This window comes from Triticum dicoccoides, chromosome 5B (assembly GCF_002162155.2).
Source record: "Triticum dicoccoides isolate Atlit2015 ecotype Zavitan chromosome 5B, WEW_v2.0, whole genome shotgun sequence".
Taxonomy (NCBI): Eukaryota; Viridiplantae; Streptophyta; class Magnoliopsida; order Poales; family Poaceae; genus Triticum; species Triticum dicoccoides.
This window is the reverse complement of record NC_041389.1, coordinates 468,745,161-468,770,043: the sequence shown is the minus strand read 5'-3', so window position 1 is coordinate 468,770,043 and position 24,883 is coordinate 468,745,161. Positions and strand designations below refer to the sequence as shown.

At 45.0% G+C, this 24,883-nt stretch overlaps 1 protein-coding gene and 1 pseudogene across 1 annotated transcript; both read left to right on the top strand.

Annotated features, from left to right (window-relative positions):
* The first annotated feature begins 20,611 nt into the window (after positions 1–20,611).
* Positions 20,612–21,695, top strand: LOC119309764 (annotated as a pseudogene).
* Positions 21,696–22,646: 951 nt separating this feature from the next.
* On the top strand, positions 22,647–24,206 carry LOC119310973 (premnaspirodiene oxygenase-like). Its single transcript, XM_037586598.1, has 2 exons — positions 22,647–23,441; positions 23,580–24,206. Exons 1-2 carry the CDS (start codon positions 22,773–22,775, stop codon positions 24,204–24,206), a joined length of 1,296 nt encoding a protein of 431 aa, XP_037442495.1. The 5' UTR covers positions 22,647–22,772.
* Positions 24,207–24,883: the final 677 nt, after the last annotated feature.

Genomic DNA, 24,883 nt, shown 5'->3' with positions numbered 1-24,883 from the left:
TGCCGATGTAGGGGGGCGTCAAGGTCGGGGTCGGGGCGGCATCGACGGCGTGCGAAGGGTCACAGGAGAGCGCGCGCGGCGGCGGGCGATGACGACGGCGACATCAGACACGTGAGTTCGATTTGGGGAAAAGTGGTCGTGGGGAAGAAGAAATGCACTTGGTTAAGTCAAAATTAGCAATAGCGTGTTCCAGGAAAAGTGCTACTGCTACGTTAGCTATAGCTAAATAGATGGCAACAAGCGCTACTGCTAAGATAGCTACGTTGGGGAACGTAGCAGAAATTCAAAATTTTCCTACGAGTCACCAAGATCTATGAATGGAGAGACTAGAAACGAGAGAGAGGGGAGTTCATCTACATACCCTTGTAGATCGCTAAGCGGAAGCGTTCAAGAGAACGGGGTTGAGGGAGTCGTACTCGTCGTGATCCAAATCACCGGAGAAACTAGTGTCGAACGGACGACACCTCCGCGTTCAACACACGTGCAGCCCGGTGATGTCTCCCATGCCTTGATACAGCAAGGAGAGAGGGAGAGGTTGGGGAAGACTCTGTCCAGCAGCATCACAATGGCGTGGTGGTGGTGGAGGAGCGCGGTGCTCCAGCAGGGCTTCGCCAAGCACTACGAGAGACGAGGAGGGAGAGAGGTAGGGCTGTGCCAAGAGGAAGATCAAATCATCTGTGTCAGCCCAAAAGACCTCAACTATATATAGGGGAGAGGGAGGGGTCTGCGCCCCCTCTAGGGTTCCCACCCCAAGGGGTGCGGCAGCCCCTAGATCCCATCTACGGTGCGGCCAAGGGGGGAGAGGGGGAAACTTGCCCCCCAAGTAAGGTCGAGGCGCCCCCTCCCCAAACCCTAGGTGCCTTGGGCCGTGGTGGGGGGGCGCACCAGCCCACCTGGGGCTGGTCCCCTCCCACACTTGGCCCATGCAGCCCTCTGGGGGCGGTGGCCCCACCTGGTGGACCCCCGGGACCCTCCCGGTGGTCCCGGTACATTACCGATAGCACCCGAAACTTTTCCAGTGACCAAACAAGGACTTCCCATATATAAATCTTTACCTCCGTACCATTACAGAAATCCTCGTGACGTCCGGGATCTCATCCGGGACTCCTAACAACATTCGGAAACCACGTATATCTATTCCCTATAACCCTAGCATCATCGAACCTTAAGTGTGTAGACCCTACGAGTTCGGGTACCATGCAGACATGACCGAGACGTTATCCGGTCAATAACCAACAGAGGGATCTGGATACCCATGTTGGATCCCACATGTTCCACGATGATCTCATCGGATGAACCACGATGTCGAGGATTCAATCAATCCCGTATACAATTCCCTTTGTCTAGCGGTATAGTACTTGCCCGAGATTCGATCGTCGGTATCCCGATACCTTGTTCAATCTCGTTACCGGCAAGTCTCTTTACTCGTTCCGTAACACATCATCCCGTGATCAACCCCTTGGTCACATTCTGCACATTATGATGATGTCCTACCGAGTGGGCCCAGAGATACCTCTCCGCCGCACGGAGTGACAAATCCTAGTCTCGATTCGTGCCAACCCAACAGACACTTTCGGAGATACCCGTAGTGCACCTTTATAGTCACCCAGTTAAGTTGTGACGTTTGGTACACCCAAAGCATTCCTACGGTATCCGGGAGTTGCATAATCACATGGTCTAAGGAAATGATACTTGACATTAGAAAAGCTTTAGCATACGAACTACACGATCTTTGTGCTAGGCTTAGGATTGGGTCTTGTCCATCACATCATTCTCCTAATGATGTGATCCCCTTATCAAATACATCCAATGTCCATGATCAGGAAACCGTAACCATCTATTGATCAACGAGCTTGTCAACTAGAGGCTTACTAGGGACATGGTGTTGTCTATGTACCCGCACATGTATCTAAGTTTCCTATCAATACAATTATAGCATGGATAATAAACGATTATCATGAACAAGGAAATATAATAATAATAACTAATTTATTATTGCCTCTAGGGCATATTTCCAACAGTCTCCCACTTGCACTATAGTCAATAATCTAGTTCACATCGCCATGTGATTAACACTCACAGGTCACATCGCCATGTGACCAACATCCAAAGAGTTTACTAGTGTCACTAAACTAGTTCACATCATCATGTGACTAAGACTCAATGAGTTCCGGGGTTTGATCATGTTTTGCTTGTGAGAGAGGTTTCAGTCAACGGGTCTGTAATATTCAGATCCATATGTACTTCGCAAATCTCTAGGTCATATTGTAAATGCTTCTTCCACGCTCCACTTGGAGCTATTCCAAATGGTTGCTCCACTATACGTATCCAGTTTTCTACTCAGAGTCATTCGGATAGGTGTTAAAGCTTGCATCGACGTAACCCTTTACGCCCAACTCTTTATCACCTCCATAATTGAGAAACATGTCCTTATTTACTCCAAGGACAATTTTGACTGCTATCCAATGATCCATTCCTGGATCATTCTTGTACCCCTTGACTGACTCATGGCAAGGCACACTTCCGGTGCGGTACACAGCATAGCATACTATAGAGCCTACGTCTGAAGCATAGGGGACAACCTTCATCCTGTCTCTCTCTTCTGCCGTGGTTGAGCTTTATGTCTTAACTTCATACCTTACAACTCAGGCAAGAACTCCTTCTTCGACTGATCCATCTTGAACACCTTCAAGATCATGTCTAGGTATGTGCTCATTTGAAAGTACCATTTAGCGTTTTTGATCTATCCTCATAGATCTTGATGCTCAATGTTCAAGCAGCTTAATCCAGGTTTTCTATTGAAAAACACTTTTCAAATAACCCTATATGCTTTCCAAAAATTCTACATCATTTCTCATCAACAATATGTCAACAACATATACTCATCAGAAATTCTATAGTGCTCCCACTCACTTCTTTGGAAATACAAGTTTCTCATAAACTTTGTATAAACCCAAAATCTTTGATCATCTTGTCAAAGCGTACATTCCAACTCCGAGATGCTTACTCCAGTCCTTAGAAGGATTGCTGGAGCTTTGCATACTTATTAGCGTCTTTCAGGATTGTCAAAATCTTCTGGTTGTATCACATACAACCTTTCCTCAAGAAAAATGTCGAGGAAACAATGGTTTTTGACATCCTATCTGCAAGATTTCATAAATAATGCAGTAACTGCTAATCCAATTCCAACAAACTCTTAGCATGGCTACGAGTGAGAAAGCCTCACCGTAGTCAACTCCTTAAACTTGTCGGAAAACATCTTTAACGACAAGTCGAGCTTTCTTAATGGCGATACTTACCATCATTGTCCATCTTCCTTTTAAAATCCATCTGTACCCAATAGCCTTACGACCATCAAGTAGTTCTGCCAAAGTCTACACTTTGTTTTCATACATGGATCCTCTCTCAGATTTTATGGCCTCGAGCCATTTGTCAGAATCCGGGCCCACCATTTCTTCTCCATAGCTCGTAGGTTCATTGTTGTCTAGCAACATGACCTCTAAGACAGGATTGCGTACTACTCTGAAATAGTACGCTTCCTTGTCGACCTATGAGGTTCGGTAGTGACTTGATCCGAAGCATCATGATCACTATCATCAGCTTCCACTTCAATTGGTGTAGGTGCCACATGAACAACTTCCTGTGCCCTCCTACACACTGGTTGAAGTGATGGTTCATTAACCTCATCAAGTCTCCACCATCCTCCCACTCAATTCTTTCGAGACAAACTTTTCCTCGAGAAAGGACCCGATTCAAGAAACAATCCCAATTGCTTTCGGATCTGAATTAGGAGGTATACCCAACTGTTTTGGGTGTCCTATGAAGATGCATTTTATCCGCTTTGGGTTCAAGCTTATCAACCTGAAACTTTTTCACATAAGCGTCGCAGCCCCAAACTTTTAAGAAATGACAACTTAGGTTTCTCCAAACCATAGTTTAAACGGTGTCGTCTCAACGGAATTACGTGGTGCCCTATTAAAGTGAGTGCGGTTGTCTCTAATGCCTAACCCATGAACGATAGTGGTAATTCGATAAGAGACATCATGGTACGCACCATATCCAATAGGGTGCAACTATGATGTTCGGACACACCATCAGACTATGGTGTTCCAGGCAGTATTAATTGTGAAACAATTTCCACAATGTCTTAATTGCTTGCCAAAGCTCGTAACTCAGATACTCATCTCCATGATCACATCATAGACATTTTATCCTCTTGTCACGATGATCTTTAACTTCACTCTGAAATTACTTGAACCATTCAATAATTCAGACTCGTGTTTCATCAAGTAAATATACTCAGTATCTACTCAAATCATCCGCGAAGTAAGAACACAATGATATCCACTGCGTGCCTCAGCACTCATTGGACTGCACACATCGAAATGTATTACCTCCAGCAACTTGCTTTCTTGTTCCATTTTACTGAAAATGAGGCTTTCAGTCATCTCGCCCATGTGGTATGATTTGCATGTCTCAAGTGATCCAAAATCAAGTGAGTCCAAACGGTCCATTTGCATGGAGTTTCTTCATGCATATACACCAATAGACATGGTTCGCATGTCTCAAACTTTTCAAAATGAGTGAGTCCAAAGATCCATCAACATGGAGCTTCTTCATGCGTTTTATACCAATATGACTTACATGGCAGTGCCACAAGTAGGTGGTACAATCATTACTATCTTATATCTTTTGGCATGAACATGTGTATCACTACGATCGATATTTAATAAACCATTCATTTTAGGTGCAAGACCATTGAAGGTATTATTCAAATAAACAGAGTAACCATTATTCTCCTTAAATGAATAACCGTATTGCGATAGACATAATCCAATCATGTCTATGCTCAACGCAAACACCAAATAACAATTATTTAGGTTTAACACCAATCTCGATGGTAGAGGGAGCAGGCGATGCTTGATCACATCAACCTTTGGAAACACTTCCAACACACATCGTTATCTCACCTTTAGCTAGTCTCTGTTTATTCCATAGCTTTTATTTCGAGTTACTAACACTTAGCAACCGAACCGGTATCTAATACCCTGGTGCTACTAGGAGTACTAGTAAAGTACACATTAACATAGTGTATATCCAATATACTTCTATCGACCTTGCCAGCCTTCTCATCTACCAAGTATCTAGGGTAATTCTGCTCCAGTGGATGTTCCCCTTATTACAGAAGCACTTAGTCTCGGGTTTGGGTTCAACTTTGGGTTTCTTCACTAGAGGAGCAGCTAATTTGTTGTTTCATGAAGTATCCCTTCTTGCCCTTGCCCTTCTAGAAACTAGTGGTTTCACCAACCATCAATAATTGATGCTCCTTCTTGATTTCTACTTTCGCGGTGTCAAACATCACGAATATCTCAAGGATCATCATTTCTATCCCTGATATGTTTATAGTTCATCACGAAGCTCTAGCAGCTTGGTGGCAATGACTTTGGAGAAACATCACTATCTCATCTAGAAGATCAACTCCCACTCGATTCAACTGATTGTTGTACTCCGAGAATCTGAGCACAAGCTCAATGATTGAGCCTTTCTCCCTTAGTTTGTAGGCTAAGAAAATCGTCGGAGGTCTTATACCTCTTGACGTGGGCACGAGCCTGAAATCCCAATTTCAGCCCTCGAAACATCTCATATGTTCCGTGACGTTTCGGAATCGTCTTTGGTGCCTCAACTCTAAACCGTTTAACTGAACTATCACGTAGTTATCAAAACGTGTATGTCAAATGTTCGCAACATCCACAAACGACATTCGAGGTTCAGCACACCGAGCAGTGCATTAAGGACATAAGCCTTCTACGAAGCAACGAGGACAGTCCTCAGTTTACGGACCCAGTCCGCATAATTGCTACTATCAACTTTCAACTAAATTTTCTCTAGGAACATATTCAAAATAGTAGAACTAAAACGCGAGCTACGACATAATTTGCAAAGATCTTTTGACTATGTTCAGGATAATTAAGTTCATCTTATGAACTCCCACTCAGATAGACATCCCTCTAGTCATCTAAGTGATACATGATCCGAGTCAACTAGGCCGTGTCCGATCATCACGTGAGACGGACTAGTCATCATCGGTGAACATCTTCATGTTGATCGTATCTACTATATGACTCATGCTCGACCTTTCGGTCTCTTGTGTTCCGAGGCCATGTCTGTACATGCTAGGCTCGTCAAGTCAACCTAAGTGTTTCGCATGTGTAAATCTGGCTTACACCCGTTGTATGTGAACGTTAGAATCTATCACACCCGATCATCACGTGGTGCTTCGAAACAACAAACTCTCGCAACGGTGCACAGTTACGAGGAACACTTTCTTGAAATTTTAAAGAGGGATCATCTTATTTACTACCGTCGTTCTAAGCAAATAAGATGCATAAACATGATAAACATCACATGTAATCAAAAGTGACATGATATGGCCAATATCATTTTGCTCCTTTTGATCTCCATCTTCGGGGCTCCATGATCATCATCGTCACCAGCATGACACCATGATCTCCATCATCGTGTCTCCATGAAGTTGTCTCGCCAACTATTACTTCTACTACTATGGCTAACGGTTTAGCAATAAAGTAAAGTAATTACATGGCGTTGTTCAATGACACGCAGGTCATACAATAAATTAAGACAACTCCTATGGCTCCTGCCGGTTGTCATACTCATTGACATGCAAGTCGTGATTCCTATTACAAGAACATGATCAATCTCATACATCACATATCATTCATCACATTCTTTTGGCCATATCACATCACATAGCATCCCCTACAAAAACAAGTTAGACGTCCTCTAATTGTTGTTTGCATGTTTTACGTGGCTGCTATGGGTTTCTAGCAAGAACGTTTCTTACCTACACAAAAGCCACAACATGATACGTCAATTGCTATTTACCCTTCATAAGGACCCTTTTCATCGAATCCGATCCGACTAAAGTGGGATAGACTGGCACCCGCTAGCCACCTTATGCAACAAGTGCATGTCAGTCGGTGGAACCTGTCTCACGTAAGTGTACGTGTAAGGTCGGTACGGGCCGCTTCATCCCACAATGCCGCCGAATCAAGATTGGACTAGTAACGGTAAGCATATTGATCAAAATCAACGCCCACAACTACTTTGTGTTCTACTCGTGCATAGAATCTACGCAATAGACCTAGCTCATGATGCGACTATTGGGGAACGTAGCAGAAATTCAAAATTTTCCTACGAGTCACCAAGATCTATCTATGGAGAGACTAGCAATGAGAGAGAGAGAGGGGAGTACATCTACATACCCTTCTAGATCACTAAGCGGAAGCGTTCAAGAGAAGGGGGTTGACGGAGTCGTACTCATCGTGATCCAAATCACCGGAGATCCTAGTGCCGAACGGACGGCACCTCCGCGTTCAACACACGTGCAGCCCGGTGACATCTCCCATGCCTTGATCCAGCAAGGAGAGAGGGATTGGTTGGGGAAGACTCCGTCCAGCAGCAGCACAACGGCGTGGTGGTGGTGGAGGAGCGCGGTGTTCCAGCAGGGCTTCGCCAAGCACTACGAGAGACGAGGAGCGAGAGAGGTAGGGCTGCGCCGAGAGGAAGATCAAATCATCTGTGTCAGCCCCAAAGACCTCAACTATATATAGGGGAGAGGGAGGGGGCTGCGCCCCCTCTAGGGTTCCCACCCCAAGGGGTGCGGCAGCCCCTAGATCCCATCTAGGGTGCGGCCAAGGGGGGGAAAGGGGGAAACTTGCCCCCCAAGTAAGGTGGAGGCGCCCCCTCCCCAAACCCTAGGCGCCTTGGGCCCTGGTGGGGGTGCGCACCAGCCCACCTGGGGATGGTCCCCTCCCACACTTGGCCCATGCAGCCCTCTGGGGCCGGTGGCCCCACCTGGTGGACCCCCGGGACCCTCCCGGTGGTCCCGGTATGTTACCGATAGCACCCGAAACTTTTTCGGTGACCAAAACAGGACTTCCCATATATAAATCTTTACCTCTGGACCATTCCGGAAATCCTCGTGACGTCCGGGACTCCGAACAACATTCGGCAACCACGTATATCTATTCCCTATAACCCTAGCGTCATCGAACCTTAAGTGTGTAGACCCTACGGGTTCGGGTACCATGCAGACATGACCGAGACATTCTCCGGTCAATAACCAACAGCGGGATCTAGATAACCATGTTGGCTCCCACATGTTCCACGATGATCTCATCGAATGAACCACGATGTCGAGGATTCAATCAATCCCGTATACAATTCCGTTTGTCTAGCGGTATAGTACTTGCCCGAGATTCGATCGTCGGTATCCCGATACCTTGTTCAATCTCGTTACCAGCAAGTCTCTTTACTCGTTCCGTAACACATCATCCCGTGATCAACCCCTTGGTCATATTGTGCACATTATGATGATGTCCTACCGAGTGGGCCCAGAGATACCTCTCCGTCGCACAGAGTGACAAATCCCAGTCTCGATTCATGCCAACCCAACAGACACTTTCGGAGATACCCGTAGTGCACCTTTATAGTCATCCAGTTACGTTGTGATGTTTGGTACACCCAAAGCATTCTTACGGTATCCGGGAGTTGCACAATCTCATGGTCTAAGGAAATGATACTTGACATTAGAAAAGCTTTAGCATACGAACTACACGATCTTTGTGCTAGGCTTAGGATTGGGTCTTGTCCATCACATCATTCTCCTAATGATGTGATCCCGTTATCTACTACATCCAATGTCCATGGTCAGGAAACCGTAACCATCTATTGATCAGCGAGCTAGTCAACTAGAGGCTTACTAGGGACATGGTGTTGCCTATGTACCCACACATGTATCTGAGTTCTCTATCAATACAATTATAGCATGGATAATAAACGATTATCATGAACAAGGAAATATAATAATAATAATAACTAATTTATTATTGCCTCTACGGCATATTACCAACAAGCTATAGCGCGTGTCCAGAAAGCCCGCTGCTGCTACGCCTTTCTCCTTTATTTTTATTTTTCATTTATTTTCATTCACATTTTCTTTTTTTCCTTGCCCTTTTTCTATTTCTTTCATTTTCATTTACTTTTCTATATGTTTTTCATTTTGTTTCCCTTTCCTTAGAAGTAGCGCTTTCTGCGTAAAACATGCTGCTAGAATAGTTAGCAGCAGCGCGCTTTTCCTAAGCACGCTACTACTATTGGTAGCCTGTCGAGAACACTAGGGGAATTGTAGTAGTAGCGCTTCTTTGACGAGACGCGCTACTGCTACAAACTTATCTGTAGCGCATTTATTTCACATGCGCCAGTGGTAAATTGTAGTAGCGCTTCTTTTTAGCGCGCGCTACTGGTAAGTTTCTGTGTATAAGGTTTTCCCTAGTAGTGACATATTGATCCAGGGCCCAGTGCTAGTTCCTGTTTCTTGCATGTTTTTTGTTTCGCAGAAAATCCATATCAAACAAAGTCCAAACGCAATAAAAACTTTCGGAGATTTTTTTTGGAATATATGTGATTTTTGGGAAAAAGAATCAACGCGAGACGATGTCCGAGGAGTCCACGAGGCAGGGGGCGCGCCGCAGGGGGTAGGGCGCGCCCCTGACCCTCGTGGACACTCCATAAGGCGGTTGGTGCCCTTCTTTCGCTGCAAGAAAGACAATATCCGGATAAAAATCGTGCCCAAAGTACAGGCCAATCAGAGTTACGGATCTCCGGGAATTTAAGAAACGGTGAAAGGGCAGAATCAGGGAGCGCAGAAACAGCAGGAAACAGAGAGAGATCCAATCTCAGAGGGGCTCTCACCCCTCCGCCGCCATGGAGGCCATGAACCAGAGGAGAAACCCTTCTCCAATCTAGGGGGGAGGTCAAGGAAGAAGAAGAAGAAGAAGGGGGGCTCTCTCCCCCTCTCCCCCGGTGGCGCCAGAACACCGCCGGGGCCATCATCATGATGGAGAGCTACACCAACAACTTCACCGCCGTCATCACCAACTCTCTCCCCCCCTATGCAGCAGTGTAACACCTCTTCTTCCCGCTGTAATCTCTACTTGAACATGGTGCTCAACGCTATATATTATTTCCCAGTGATGTATGGTTATCCTATGATGTTTGAGTAGATCCGTTTTGTCCTATGGGTTCATTGATGATCGTGATTGGTTTGAATTGCATGTTTTATTATTGGTGTTTTCCTATGGTGCTCTCCGTGTCGCACAAGCATGAGGGATCCCCCGCTGTAGGGTTTGCAATATGTTCATGATTTGCTTATGGTGGGTGGCGTGAGTGACAGAAGCACAGGCCTGAGTAAGTAGGTTGTTTGTGTATGGGAGTAAAGAGGACTTGATACTTTAATGCTATGGTTGGGTTTTACATTAATGATCTTTAGTAGTTGCGGATGCTTGCTAGAGTTCCAATCATAAGTGCATATGATCCAAGAAGAGAAAGTATGTTAGCTTATGCCTCGCCCTCATATAAAATTGCAATAGTGATTACCGGTCTAGTTATCAATTGCCTAGGGACAAATAACTTTCTCGTGACAAAAAGCTCTCTCCTAAAACTAAATTAGTTGTGTCTTTATCTAAACAGACCCTACTTTTTATTTACGCGCTCTTTATTATCTTGCAAACCTATCCAACAACACCTACAAAGTACTTCTAGTTTCATACTTGTTCTAGGTAAAGCGAACGTTAAGCGTGCGTAGAGTTGTATCGATGGTCGATAGAACTTGAGGGAATATTTGTTCTACCTTTAGCTCCTCGTTGGGTTCGACGCTCCTACTTATCGAAAGAGGCTACAATTGATCCCCTATACTTGTGGGTTATCAGCGCCAACTGCCGTGGTTTTGTCACGACAGATGTCCTAGTGAAAGGACTTAGGTGTGGATCCATTGCAGCTAGGTTAGCTTGAAGGGGTTGAATGGGACAAAGGACAAAAGGAGTTTACCCAGGTTCGGTCCCTCACAATCAAGGTAAAAGCATACGTCCTGCTTCTAGTTGTATTGCTTGACTTTCGATTACAAGGGAGCGAATACGCTTGACCTAGTTCTTGATTGCTTGTTTCTTGAGTTAACCCACCGCCAGGTCTCACCTTTATATACACAGGTTGGGACCTGGCGACTTACAGAGTCCCGACCGGCTCACACACCGTGGTCGGCTCAGTTTCTAACTAATCCTTGCCTTACAAGACAAGTTATCACATAAGGGCTCTTAGGCCCCGGTCTTGGGCCCTCTCCAGGTCTGCCTCCATGAACCGCCACCTTTAGAACTTGGGCCTCTTTGGGCTTCTTCATATTGAACCGCCAACGGCATAACACGGCCCCTCATGGGCGGGTTACACCTTGGAGTTATATCCCCAACAAGGTATAAATTTTCTATTTTGCTTGGTTTGCTCCAGTGATCTATGCTTTGGCCATTCGGAGCACTTGTTTGGTATTCGGCAGTCCAGAACACTTGTTTGATCTATGCTTCGGTGGTGGTGGCTTTAGCATGGGTGGTGGTGATGGTGGTGGTGGCTTCGGCATGCATGGTGGTGCTTCGGTAAGCCATGTGAATGGTGGTGGTGGTGGTGGCGGCGGCTTTGACATGGGTGGTGGTGCTTCGACAAGCCATGTCAATGTTGGTGGTGGCAGTGCTCATTCTCCGGTCCAAGTTCGTGAAGATGCTGGTGCTCACTCTCCGGTCCAAGTTCGTGAAGATCCTGGTGCTCACTCTCCGGTCCTAGTTCATGAAGATGGTGGTGCTCACTCTCCGGTCAATGTCATGATGGCGATGGAAGTGCTAGGGGCGGTGTTGGTGGCGACGTTCTTCGCAACGATGAGGATGTTGCTTAATTGCTCTATGTCATTTGAGCATCTTTTGTATTGTTTGATTGCGTATTTGTAAGGCTAAACTTGATACCTCGTATGTTGCGCATGATTTTGGATGTGATGAACTAGTATGATGATGAACTAGTGATGTATATGCATATATGACGATGAACTAAATATGAACTAGTGATGATGAACTTGTCAATATCTATCCATGATTTTAACTGCGGCACCGCGAGCCCTCCTGCACGGAACAGATCCCATAAACGTGTCCCGCAAATGGTTTTCTGGGATATGTTCAGCCAGAGCGCTCGTGGTACCCTAAAAAAAGTTTTGTGGGCGCCCTTAAACAAGTTTTGTGGGCCGGCCTTTTGCGGGGTCGGCTAGAGATGCTGTTACGTATCAGTAACGCATATGCCATTCACATGTGCATCAAGATCAGTGCAGTTATCACTATTTGATTCCATTATTCTGCTCTACAAAAATTATACCGGACCAAATACATCTAGTGGATCCCACTAAGCATCCATAATACTACTTTTGTGAGTCTAACGGTTCCGGAGTACTACTTTTTGTGAGACAAGGACACACATGCATACGATCTCCTCTCTCTCTCTCTCTCTCTCTTGCAAATAAATCCATGAACTTTATTTCATCTTAGCCAATTAAAAACATTCATATCTTTTAAACCATAAGTTTGTTTTTCAAATAATTTATATATTTGATGGCGGCAAGGCCTTTAGAACTAGACCAATCTTGGATACATTTCGAACAGATTTAAATTTCAATGTTTCATTCTATGTGGAAAAAAACTATTTCACTTGAAATGGATGTTTTTTGTGAAACATGCCAGTGAAAAGTGAAACATAGGTTTTGAATTGTGAAATAGTAACCACAAAAGTGAATTTATAATGTATCAATGTGAGACTGATTATTGAAAATATGAAACAATTTATTTTAAAAGGATGAAATAGAATCTTTGAGAAATGTGCAAATGAGATCGATATTTTTTTTAATAAGGCAGTGAAAAGGGAAATATCCGTTCTAAATTGTGAAATAGTAACCACAAAAAATAAAATTGTAATGTATCAATGTGCAACTGATTATTTGAAAATGTGAAACAATTTATTTCAAAAGAGTGAAATAGGTTATTTGAGAAACGTGCAATTGAAATATATATATTTTTGTGAAACAAGCCATTGAAAAGTGGAATGTAGGTTCTAAACTGTGAAATAATAACCAAAGAAAGTAAAACATTTAATGTATCAGTGTGAAACTGATTATGTAAAAATGTGAAACAATTTATTTCAAAAGAATGAAATAGGTTATTTAAGAAATATGCAACTGAAATAGATGTTAGTTTTGTGAAACAAGCCAGTGAAAGTGAAATGTATGTTTGGTGAAATAATAACTACACAAAGTGAAATTGTACCGCATCAGTGTGAAACAGATTATTCATGTGAAATATATGTTCAAATTTAAACATGGTTGAAAAATATCAAAGATTGGTCCCCGTTTAAAGGTTTTAGCATAAGAATTTCAAATATATAAAAAAATTAAAGACTAATATACGATTTAAAAGAGATGGATGTTTTAAATTAGTCAAGTGAAAATAAAAGTTTGGATTTATTGTTCGGGAGAAGAGAGAGAATGAGTATGTGCTCCTGTTACACACTGGGGGGGGCAACCGCTGAAAAACATATCTTCCTTAAATAAGCAAAATCTTACAAAACATGAGAATGTATACAATGTGAGGTCTCATTGACTGATTGGGTAGGTAGGTGCCGGTACCTACTGGCACCGCTCAATTTTCTGCTTCACTCTCGACCCTTGTCTTCTCCCGTCGCCCGTGGAGAGGAAACCTCTGGCCCCATGTTGTCAATTTTTAATTCGTCGAACCACACAACACATAGCCCAAAGAGAGAGATGCGTACTTCGCGACGCTGCTGCCACAAACCACGTGGGCTATTCGTGAATGATATGTGCTTCATGTATATGTAGTTGTGTTCGCGGAGCACTGCTAGGTAGCTTGGCACAATGACGAGGGAGGGTTTTGTCATCGCGAAGTTGAGTAATGATCCAATTCATTGTGAGTCTCATGAACATTCTCACATATAGATAGATGAGAGGCGTTTTTGCCTAGCTTTAAATTAACACACACAAAGATGACAAAACATTATATTAAAATTTCAACGAACTATATATTTGAAATATATCGTCAAATGGCAACACTTTTTTCAAGGTCTAATGCTTCAAATAGGTTTATCACAACTAAAAACATGTGTGAGCTTACAACCTCAAGTACTCGAGTAAACACATAAATATAAATACATAATGAAATGTTCTTTATGGAAAACATTTATACATGTGCATAAGAAACACGTACATGCATATGAATTCCTAATAAACAAAATACACAATGCTAGTTTTTGACAGATTATTCGGTTGATGAGAGCATCCACTCGTCCGCCGATTCAGCTAGAACCTGAAGATATCGTGGAACTGGCGGCATATTAACCTCCACGAGGCCTTCCAATATCTGTACAATTACTCCCATGGTCGGCCTAGAGCGCTCATCTTGTTGGACGCACCAACAAGCAACCATGCAAGCCCTGTCGAGCTCCTCCAAGTTGACATCTCTTCTCAAATCAGCATCCAACAATTCATGCACATTTCCTTCTTGAATCTTCATTGCAACTAGTATCGGAAAGAACTTGTCTACGCATCGCTTCTCATGCTCCACATTTCTTTTCAGCAAGATGATCTCAAAGAGCATCATTCCGTAGCTGAACACGTCAGCTTTTGCAGTGATGGCGGTACCACTTATCCATTCGGGTGCCAAATACCCGATGGTTCCTCGCATTGTCGTGATGACCCTGCTAAAGTCCCGGCCTAGCAGCTTCGCCAGTCCAAAATCAGCCACTTTTGGGGAAAATGTTGCATCCAATAATATGTTTTCTGGCTTGATATCACAATGGATGATGCAATTCATGCAGTTGTCATGCAAGTAAGTTAAACCTTTGGCAATGTCAATGGCTATTTGGTATCTTGTGTTCCAAGGTAGAACATCACCAAGACCAACCCTAAACAGGTGTTGGTCTAATGCGCCATGTGGCATGTACTCGTAAATGAGCATCCGATGCTCTCCTTCTGAGCAAAACCCAATCAATTGGATCAAATTTACATGGTGAATAGTTCCAAGTGTGCTTATCTCTGCCCGAAACTGCTTCTCGCCTTGACGAACACCTTCAAGCTTCTTAATCGCCACAGTTGTGCCATCTTGAAGGACTCCTTTGAACACGGAGCCGAAAGATCCAGCACCTAGCTTTTCTGAAAAGTTCTTGGTTACCAATTGCAGATCTTTGTACCTAAAGGTGATCATGTTAATGTCAATCTGATGTAAACCCTTGATCCTTCTTCTTTTATGAAGAAGACACAAAACAGCCACAAGGCATACACCCAATGCGAGTATTGAGCCTCCAACAATAATCCCTAATGGTTGCCCTCTCGAAGATTTGGTGTGTGGTATCTCGGAAGCAGGAAGTCGAATGAATATACTATTAGTTGTGTTATCAAGATTTTCTTGTAGGTTCATCAAATCAGTGTACCACAAAGAGCAAGTCTCATTGTAAGAGTATGCCATGCAAGAACAGTTGTTAAGGCATGCTACCTCACACTCAGTTGCGCTTGTTGCTTGCACAGTCTGTGACCCATCAGGTAACCTCACATTATTGGCCACATAGAATCTATCCTCTTCATATCCATGCATTGATGGCACCGAGCCTCCGCCATTTAAGCTACACGGCAATGCAACATTCCTAGTGCAACCTCCCGTGTAATTTCCCGAGCTCCATTCATTTGGGCTCTGTGCGCTGAAGCCCCTAAGGCAGCTACACATTGGGATGATGTTTTCGGCGCACCAACTGAAAGCCCCGCACATGGAGTAGACAGAGCACTTCTCACTGTGCTCCGCAAAGTATAACATCCAGTCTTGCTTGTCCTCTAACCATACCATCCCCTTCTGTTGGCCAGATGGGTCAATCACAGTGCGGAGGAAGAGGTTATCGTCCTTAACTGTGAGCAAGAAGTACTCCTCCTTGTCATTTTCGACATACTCATATGAGTATATCGAGTTTGGCATCATCATCACTGTCATCGACGGGATGCTGCTAAATGCGCCTGCTTGCGGATTGAACTTCCCAGGGGTGTAATAAGGTCGGGAGTTGTTCCATATGAGCAAGTATTGTGCTGCTACGCTCGGGTCCATCGTGACCGAGAAGAGGCCTGGAGACGGGTCCATATAGTTTCTCCATGAGACCTGGCGGTCACTCATGCCTGTGAGCTTGTTTCGCCCAAACTTCATGCCAGGAAGCTGGGTGTCGGTGGGGTGATTGAAGCTTTGCCATATTATATTGGATGTGTTGGATGCATATGTAAGAACTAGATTACCAGTGTTGAGGAGCACAACAACAATGGTGGTGTTGGAGGCTCCAGTGGTGGTTGGGGTGTTGCTAGACCAAAATATAGACCTAGACTTGTTGAGAAGAACCAGGTTGCCATCAGTCCAGACAGTTAACTTTGATGAGTCCGGGTCTGAGATGGGTGTTTCCCTATTGGCTATCCACACTGGAGTTACTTTTTGCACCTTGTTATACCATATTGCAATATACCACTTGTCTTGGGGTCCACCACCTACAATATTGGTTTGCATGCGTCATGGTAGAGAAGATAAATTTTAAAGAAAATAGACCGGAAATGATGAGATAGAAAGCTATCAAACCAGGCCATTTTCTTATTTAGAGTACATTTTAAGTACAAAGAATCCATTTTGGCTTCACAACTATTCTCAAGTCCAGTTCACCTTGACCTTATAGACTGTTTGGTTATTTTTTTACAAGGAAATATACATGGAGTTAATGTGTGGATAGTGTGCAAGGATACTCTATCTGCCTCAAAATATAAGACCTAGTTTGTCTGCCTAAATCCATGCTTTGTCCATAAATCTCTCATAGAATATCTAGTCAACGTCTAAAAATAATTGAATGAAAAGGCTTTAAATACGAATCTAATTATGTTTAATTTGTACAAAATAAACTACATTTTTTGGCCTAAATCTTGGTCAAAGCATGTGTTTGGGCAGTCAAACTACATCTTTTGTTTTGAAATGCAGGTAGTACTACAAAGTAGTGTTGGGGCCAGACATATGTATCCTAACCCCTATAAAATGAAGGGCAGCCACAACATAACCACAATGACATATTCACCTGCTAGGTACATGGGAGATTTCACAGAATATGCTATTATGGGGGTTTCATGGAGGAACCAAAGTACCAATATGCATACATTGTCTTCTTTACGCACCAACTCATCTAAAAAAACATCAGTTGATTTAATGCAAATTTATGGTGGAAATATGAGGTTAAAATGTAAATACCAAAGATTTACACAAACCTAATATGGCCCCTCGTGCGCATATAGCACCTAGCTTCTCTACATAGTAGATAAGACTGTAACCGGCGGATTTCAGTTGTTTGTATGTATATTTTTCTTGCTAAAATGCTTTTGATCAACATATGGATTTTTTAGGAGACCGAACGTAACATTTGTGATATGAAAATTTCTGTTTCCACTTTACATACAAATAAAAAGGTGGAAATGGAATCTTGTGGAATCCATTTCAATTCAGCATAGGAATTTGAGGAATTGAGTTCTTTGAATTCAAACTGGGTTTAAATTACCTTATACTCCCTCCATTCCTAAATATAAGTCTTTTTAGATATTGCAATAAGGACTACATAAGGATGTATATAGAAATATTTTAGAGTGTAGATTCACTCATTTTGCTTCGTATGTAGTCCGCATCGGAATCTCTAAGACTTATATTTAGGAACGGAGGGGTATGTAATTCTCCAAAAAAGACATACTTTGTTTTAGATGCGGTAGCATATGTATCATACGTAGCATACATTCTATGAGTAACTACAATATATTTAAAGATATATTTTAATCATTTCATGACTCCTAGTATCACATAAGTTGTATAAATAATGTAAAAAAAAGGTTGTTGCAATAACTTTAATTACTAGATGATTAATCTGCTATAGTAGATGGATTATGTTTATAACCTTTTCTCTTAGTTAAAAAAAGAATGCCTACTCCCTACAAATAAATAAATAAATAATGAACGCCTACGGTAATCCTTTTCCTGACAAAAGGATTATTGTGCTATCTTGATCCCACAACATGTGCTTACTGCAAAACAAGGGCAGAGCGGCAGCGCGCATATATAATTTGAAATACTACATGTAGCATATAACTTCTTTAATATCCTTCTAGACAAATCTTCCATAAATGTTCACTGAGGGGCAATATTAGGTTTGTGAAAAACAGAACAATTTCTGTTATATTTTTTCTCATAAACAAAATAAATAACAGAAGAGAGAAGGAAAAATAAAGACAAACCATTGGCATATGTTCTACTCCCTTCGTCTCACAATATAAGATGTTACCTGGCTGGTGACGTCTTATATTGTGAGACGGATGTACCTAATACTAAAATGTGACTTGATATATCCGTATTTAGACAAATTTAAGACAAGAATTTTAGGACGGAGGGAGTAATTAAGAAGATGCATGGAATGCGGTACAGATGAAGTCGGTTACCTGGCTGGTAAAACCCCAGAGCGAACTTGCCACCCTGGGAAACCAACTTCTGTTTCCCGGAGAGCGGCCGCGTGGATGTGATCATATCAGTAGCTCCCGCAGGAGATCCTTGTAACCAAAAGAGTAGTATGAATAACTTGTACAGCGCACCCGAACCAAGGGTGGCACTGGCAGTGGTGGTGTGCGCCATTGATGCGGAAGCTAGCTATCTTCCAATGGAAAATGCCAGAACTCTCCTATTGTGGCGATGCCCTATTTATCAGATGGATTGTGCTAGCTGTAGTGGCGGGTGTGACTACCGCACTCAGAAGTGATCTGGCAAGCAGTCGGTCAGAACCCATTACTCAAAACACATGCCGTAGACTTCCGCCGTCCAGGACGCCCCGAAGCTAACGTGTAGCGCGATGTTAATGGAAGTTAGACCACCGCACCAACAGATTAGCTCCTGCAGAGCGACGACTTAATTTGATGGGAGTAATTTAACCGGTCATGCTTCGATCGGCCTTAGCAGCCGCTAGGGTGGCCGCTGGCCGATATTCCCGAATTAGTTCGGACGACTGACTTGGAATCTAGTCTACAAATTTAATTAGCTCCTGCAGAGCGACAATTTAATTTGATGGGTACTCGAAAGAAAAAGACTTAATTTGATGGGAGTAATTTAACCGGTCATGGCTCGGTCGGGCTTAGCAGCCGCTAGGGTGGCCGGTGGCCGATATAATGTAAGATTTTTTTTAACACTAGTGAAGAAGGTGGGCTTTGCTGCTTTCTCTTTTTTTATGTTGTTTTGTTTGGTGTATGGCTTGCGTGGTTAAAGCATCTTCAAAGCGGACCCTTAAATTGCCTGCATCCATTCGAGACGTGCTGTCCGGACGTTGTTTGCCATCCAACACGGTACCCAGCCTTATCGGTCCGCAGAGCGTTTTGGACGTCCGTTTCTCCGCAAACTGGAACCAAACAAAGAAGACTTTGCAGGAATTCGAACATCTGTTTGGCCAATCTAATGCCGCCACACACCCTTCTCTATTTGTCCAGATGGCGAAAGACTGGCAATTAGCACCGGCGTTTGGCAAAAGCTACTAATCAGAGCATCTTCAACAGGCGCGCGGTTGCGCGGCACTATTTATTCAACATTGAAATAGCGTTTTTTAGTGCATAGAAGGGTGTTTGCACCAACCTGTGCAACAAAATATGCGCGCCGCTATAGCTCCAGCAGGCGCTGCAAAATCCAGCGCGCGCGAACAGCCCGTACTACGATGCAACACATACGAAAAATATGAAACAACAGATAGATTTAAATTCATAGCATAGTTCGAGCCCAACACCACAAGCTAGTCCATACTATACAAATAAAATTTGTAATCAAATAAAGCATGCACACTAATTTGTAATCAAATTTTCAATGCTAGACGCCTACAGAGGTGCTTACAACGATTAAAAATAAACATAAAAAATGATAAAAAGTCTGTAGCGCTAAGGCTGGTCACAGTGGGGAGGAACTTAGGAGTAACATCATACACTACAATACAACTTTGCTTATGTGGCACGTATTTAATGAAGAGAGAGGTGCTTGTGGTAACTAGCTAAGTTACCGGAACATCACACACTCCAAGAAACAATGAGTCTATAACCTAATAAATACATCGTTGCATGACACTACATAAATGTTCCTACCCACTATGGAGGCAGTAACATAGTCTAGGGAAGTGTGAAGTTACTAGTTTATGTTTTTGCCCATTGTGACCAGCCTAACCCTTGCAATGGCAGGCGCTAATACGAGCGCTAATAACGGGCTTTCCACATATTAAAACCAAGGCCCAGCCATCTCGTATAGGGAGAAAGAGCCGAGCGAGTCATGGAAGATGCTCTAATTTCCACAGATTACTACCCAGGTTGGCATCGATGCCGGACTAGGCGCTGGGAATTAACATGGTAAACGCCGACCTATCAGGATAAAATTCGAGTATTTAACTAAAAACTACCACAATTTGCGGAAACGTGACAGAAAGCTACCACTTTACGATTTTGTCCCGAAAACTACCACTTTTTTATTAATCCGTGACAAAAAACTACCAAGTGTGAAAACTGCTCGCTTTGCATGGGTTAAACCCGAATCTGACAGTCCGACCCCACACATAAGCGGGCTAAAAATGCAATCGGGTCCCTGGTTTTTCCTCAAAAATGCAATCGAGTCCCTGCAGCCTGCACCCGGTCGCGCTCCACGCCGCCTTCGACGACGCGGACGCCGTGCATCTCGTCGTCGACCTCTGCGTCGGCGGGGACCTCCTCTCGCTCCTCTCCGCCCGTGGCGGCCGCCTCCCCGAGCGCGAGGCGGCGGGGCTGGCCGCGCAGCGTCCGCGCTCGCCGCGTGCCACCGCCGCGGGATCGCGCACCGCGACGTCAAGCCCGACAACCTCCTCTTCGACGCCGCCACCGGCGCGCTCAAGCTCGCCGACTTCAGTTCCGCGGGGTGGTTCGGGGACGGGCGGCCGATGACCGGGCTCGTCGGCACGCCGTACTACGTGGCGCCTGAGGTGGTGGCCGGGAGGGAGTACGGCGAGAAGGTGGACGTGTGGAGCGCCGGGGTGATGCTCCGCAAAGGAGCTCAGCGGCGACAGCGAGACGGCTGTCATCCGCCGCTTGGGCACCGGCGGCCAGTCACGGTACAGGGGAGACCCGCCGGTCTCCTCGTCGTCTGGCGGTCCTCCCGCTCGAGCTTGGGCGCGAGGCGGTGCGGGACCGAGGGGGCCTGGCGGAGGAGCTTGGCGAGGCGGCGAAGGGAGCCGGAGAGCGGCGGCGGCGGCGAGGGCCTGGAGCGGTCGGCCCGAAGGGACCGGATTGCTTTTTTTAAGAAAAACCAGGGACCCGATTGCATTTTTAGCCCGCTTATGTGTGGGATCGGGCTGTCAGATTCGGGTTTAACCCAGGCAAAGCGAGCAGTTTTCACACTTGGTAGTTTTTTGTCACGGATTAATAAAAAAAGTGGTAGTTTTCGGGACAAAATCGTAAAGTGGTAGTTTTCTGTCACGTTTCCGCGAATTGTGATAGTTTTTGGTTAAATACTCGATAAAATTCCTAGCGCCCTCTGCTCGGGTTTCCTGTTGGAGATGCCCTAAGAGCATGTACAATGAAAGACGCTTATCTGGATGCTTAAACAGAAAAAAACAAATAACAAAAAGAATAAAAGCGCTAAGCGCCTTCTGTTCCAATGCGTACGCTAACCACCGATGCTTTAATACCCTGACAGGAACAGCGCAGCTCGTGAAGCAAAAGGGCCTAGCGCCCGCCTCCTTCTTTTGCACCCACGGAGCACCCGATGCCAGGATTTAGCGATATAACCGCTGCTTGGCTAGGAAATAAATCCTGGCACCCGGCTGTTAGAGATGCCCTAATTAGCATGCACACTAATTAGCATTGCATTGCGGAAGCTATAAATTAGCATGCATTGTTTCATTTTCTTTCTTAGTAGTCATGGAAGTATTTGGTGGAAGCAAACTTAATCATGCAAGTGTTTTGTCTAAGCAAACTTTAATCCATGCATGTAAGTATTTGGCCTTTGGCGGAAGCTACTCTCTAATCACACATGTTTTGACGGAAGCCTTTCTTCGTGCTCAACGAAAGCTACTAACCATGGATTAGTACCATAATGAGTCACGCATATTTCGCAGAAGATGTTGATAGCGGCGGACATTTGCGGTAATGGTTGCGTGACTGGTTCTCACATTAGTATATGCAGACGGATACGATGTTCGGTTTTCGGTCAGCGTTAGAAATGCCGTCAACAGCAGCCCCTAATTGCATGGTTAACAGCTATAATTCAATTCGCTCGCAAAACAAAAGCTATAATTCAATTCAAAGCCGTCTAGAAGGAGTAGCGTACGGCACGGACGACGATGAAGTCGCTTGTGCATGCATGCAGACCAAAAAAAAGCAGGACGAAACCTCCGCGAACAAATGATACGTGCTTTTTCCAACCATGCATGACGAGTCTACACGGCTGCCCGAGCTTAGACATTTACATGCATGAAATGTGCATCGAGCATGGTCGATCAGATCAGTATAAATGTTGCAGCCCTAGCATGTAATCTGGCACGTACAACGATCGAGCATGGAAATGTTACCGTTAATCTCGCTCGTTGTTGCAGTAGTGTGCGTAGTGCGAGCAATAGTCTTGATGATCCAGAATGCTGGCTCCACCACGTCGGCCAGCACAAGAGCCGGCGAGGCGCCTCTCCCGCCGGGCCCGTCCAAGCTCCCGCTGATCGGCAGCATTCACCACCTGGCCACCGGCGAGCTCCCGCACCACGCCATCACTCGCCTCGCCCGCGAGCACGGCCCGGTGATGCACCTGCAGATGGGGCAGGTCGGCCTCGTCGTGGTCTCGTCCCGCGAGGCGGCCAGGGAGGTGATGAAGGTGCAGGACGCAAACTTCGCCCACCGCCCGGAGCTAGCCGGGCCCAAGGTTCTGCTGTACGGCTGCGCCGACGTCGCCTTCTCCTCCGGCGGTCCCACCTGGCGCCGGCTGCGCAAGGTGTGCGTCGTCAAGCTCCTGTCCGCGAACCGGGTCAGGTCTTTCGCTCCCATACGGAGGGAGGAGACACGTCGTCTCCTGGAGAGCATCGCCGGACACTGTCCGGGCAAGGCCATTGACCTCCGGGCTATGGTCGAGGCTTTCAGCAGCGCCATCGTGAGCAGGACGGCGCTGAGCGAGACGTTCGAGCACAGGGGCTCCATCTTAAAGAAGGGCCTGGAGCTGGCGTCGGGGTTTAACCTGTCAGACCATTTCCCGTCGTTGAGCTTCCTCGACGTCCTGTTGAGGAGCCGGCTTCGACGGGTGCACCGTCAGGTAGACAAACTATTCGAAGACATCATTGAGGAGCGCAAGCGGCTTCGGCAGAAGAAGATGAAGGACACAGCAGAGGACATGCTAGATGTGCTTCTCGATGCCATGGAGCATCCAGCAGCCACGGACGTGCCCATCACACACGACAACATCAAGGCTGTCATAATGGTATCTGACATATCCCTAACACTATATATAGTACGCCGGTTTTTTAATTCTGATTAGCCATCACTATGAATATTATTAACCGTAGATTAGCTCTGCATAGAACTAACTAACTAGTGGGATGAAATGGACACGCTGCAGGATATGTTTGCCGCGGGGACAGAGACATCGTCGTCAACGATAGAGTGGGCGCTCGCAGAATTGATGAAGAACCCCAAGGAGATGGACAAATTGCAGGACGAGGTGAGGACAAAAATGGAAGGAGAGGCAAGTTGGTGTGACATCGGGCATCTCAGCTACCTCCGGCTTGTCGTCAAGGAGACGATGCGGCTGCACATGCCGGCGCCTCTTCTAGTCCCCAGGGTCTGCAAGGAGCAGTGCCGTGTCGGTGGCTACACGATCCCGGCCGGTAGCAGGGTGGTCATCAACGCGTGGGCCATGGGCAGGGACCCGAGGTACTGGGAGGATGCTGACGCGTTCCGCCCCGGGAGATTCCTTGGCACAAGCGTCGACTTCAAGGGGGGCGACTTTGAGTTCCTGCCGTTCGGTGCCGGCCGGAGAATGTGCCCAGGGATAGAGTTTGGGCTCGCCGGCGTCGAGCTTTGCTTGGCTCAGCTCCTGTTCTATTTTGACTGGACGCTTCCTGGCGGCATGGCGCCGAAAGACCTCGACATGAGCGAGACATCAATCGGTGCTTTATCGGTAGTCCGGAAGGAGCCACTTCGGTTGATCCCCAGCATACACGCTCCACTTCACCTCAAGTATTGACCCTTTGGGGGGAAGCGGACGTTTGGTCCCTGGCAGTATATGTCCTCGAAATCCTATTCGTCGGTAGGTGCATCGTGATGTGTAGCTAAAGTAGTGTTTCAGTCTATAGGGTGTGCGCTTATAGTTGGAAAGTAGCATATACATATGCAGAACAGTGTTGTACAAGCGAGGGAACATGATTGGACAGGATCTCAAACAGTGTTGCCTCATGCCCGGTTAAATGCTATGCTGCTAGCACAACAATCTTTTGGCACGCAAATGTTCGTGTCAGAGCAGGTTGACAGGTTAACTTGTTTAGCAGCCTCGAGTACTTTGCCTGCTTTTCAGACAAGATAAAAATTGGGTCAAATTTTGATTAGGACGCAGACAAAAACTCGCCATATTAAAAATGATACATACTCCCTCCGTTCCTAGATATAAGTCCTTTTAAAGATTTTAAATGGACTACAATATATGGATGTATATAAATATATTTTAGATTGTAGATTTACTCATTTTACTCCATTTAATCCTTTGTTGGAATTTCTAAAAAGGCTTCTATTTAGGAACGGAGGGAGTATAAGTTAATACGAAGGTTATTAAACTTAGAAGGAAATAATTTATTTTTTTTGCAAACTAAACGTAAGAAGAAATTCTTATATTCTGATAACATGATCGATTGAAATTATTTAAAGATT

Coding starts and splice junctions, on each gene's coding strand:
- LOC119310973 (XM_037586598.1), top strand. CDS start 22,773: ATGCACCTGCAGATGGGGCAGGTCGGCCTCGTCGTGGTCTCGTCCCGC. Junction 23,442..23,579: donor ACATCAAGGCTGTCATAATG/GTATCTGACATA, acceptor GACACGCTGCAG/GATATGTTTGCCGCGGGGAC.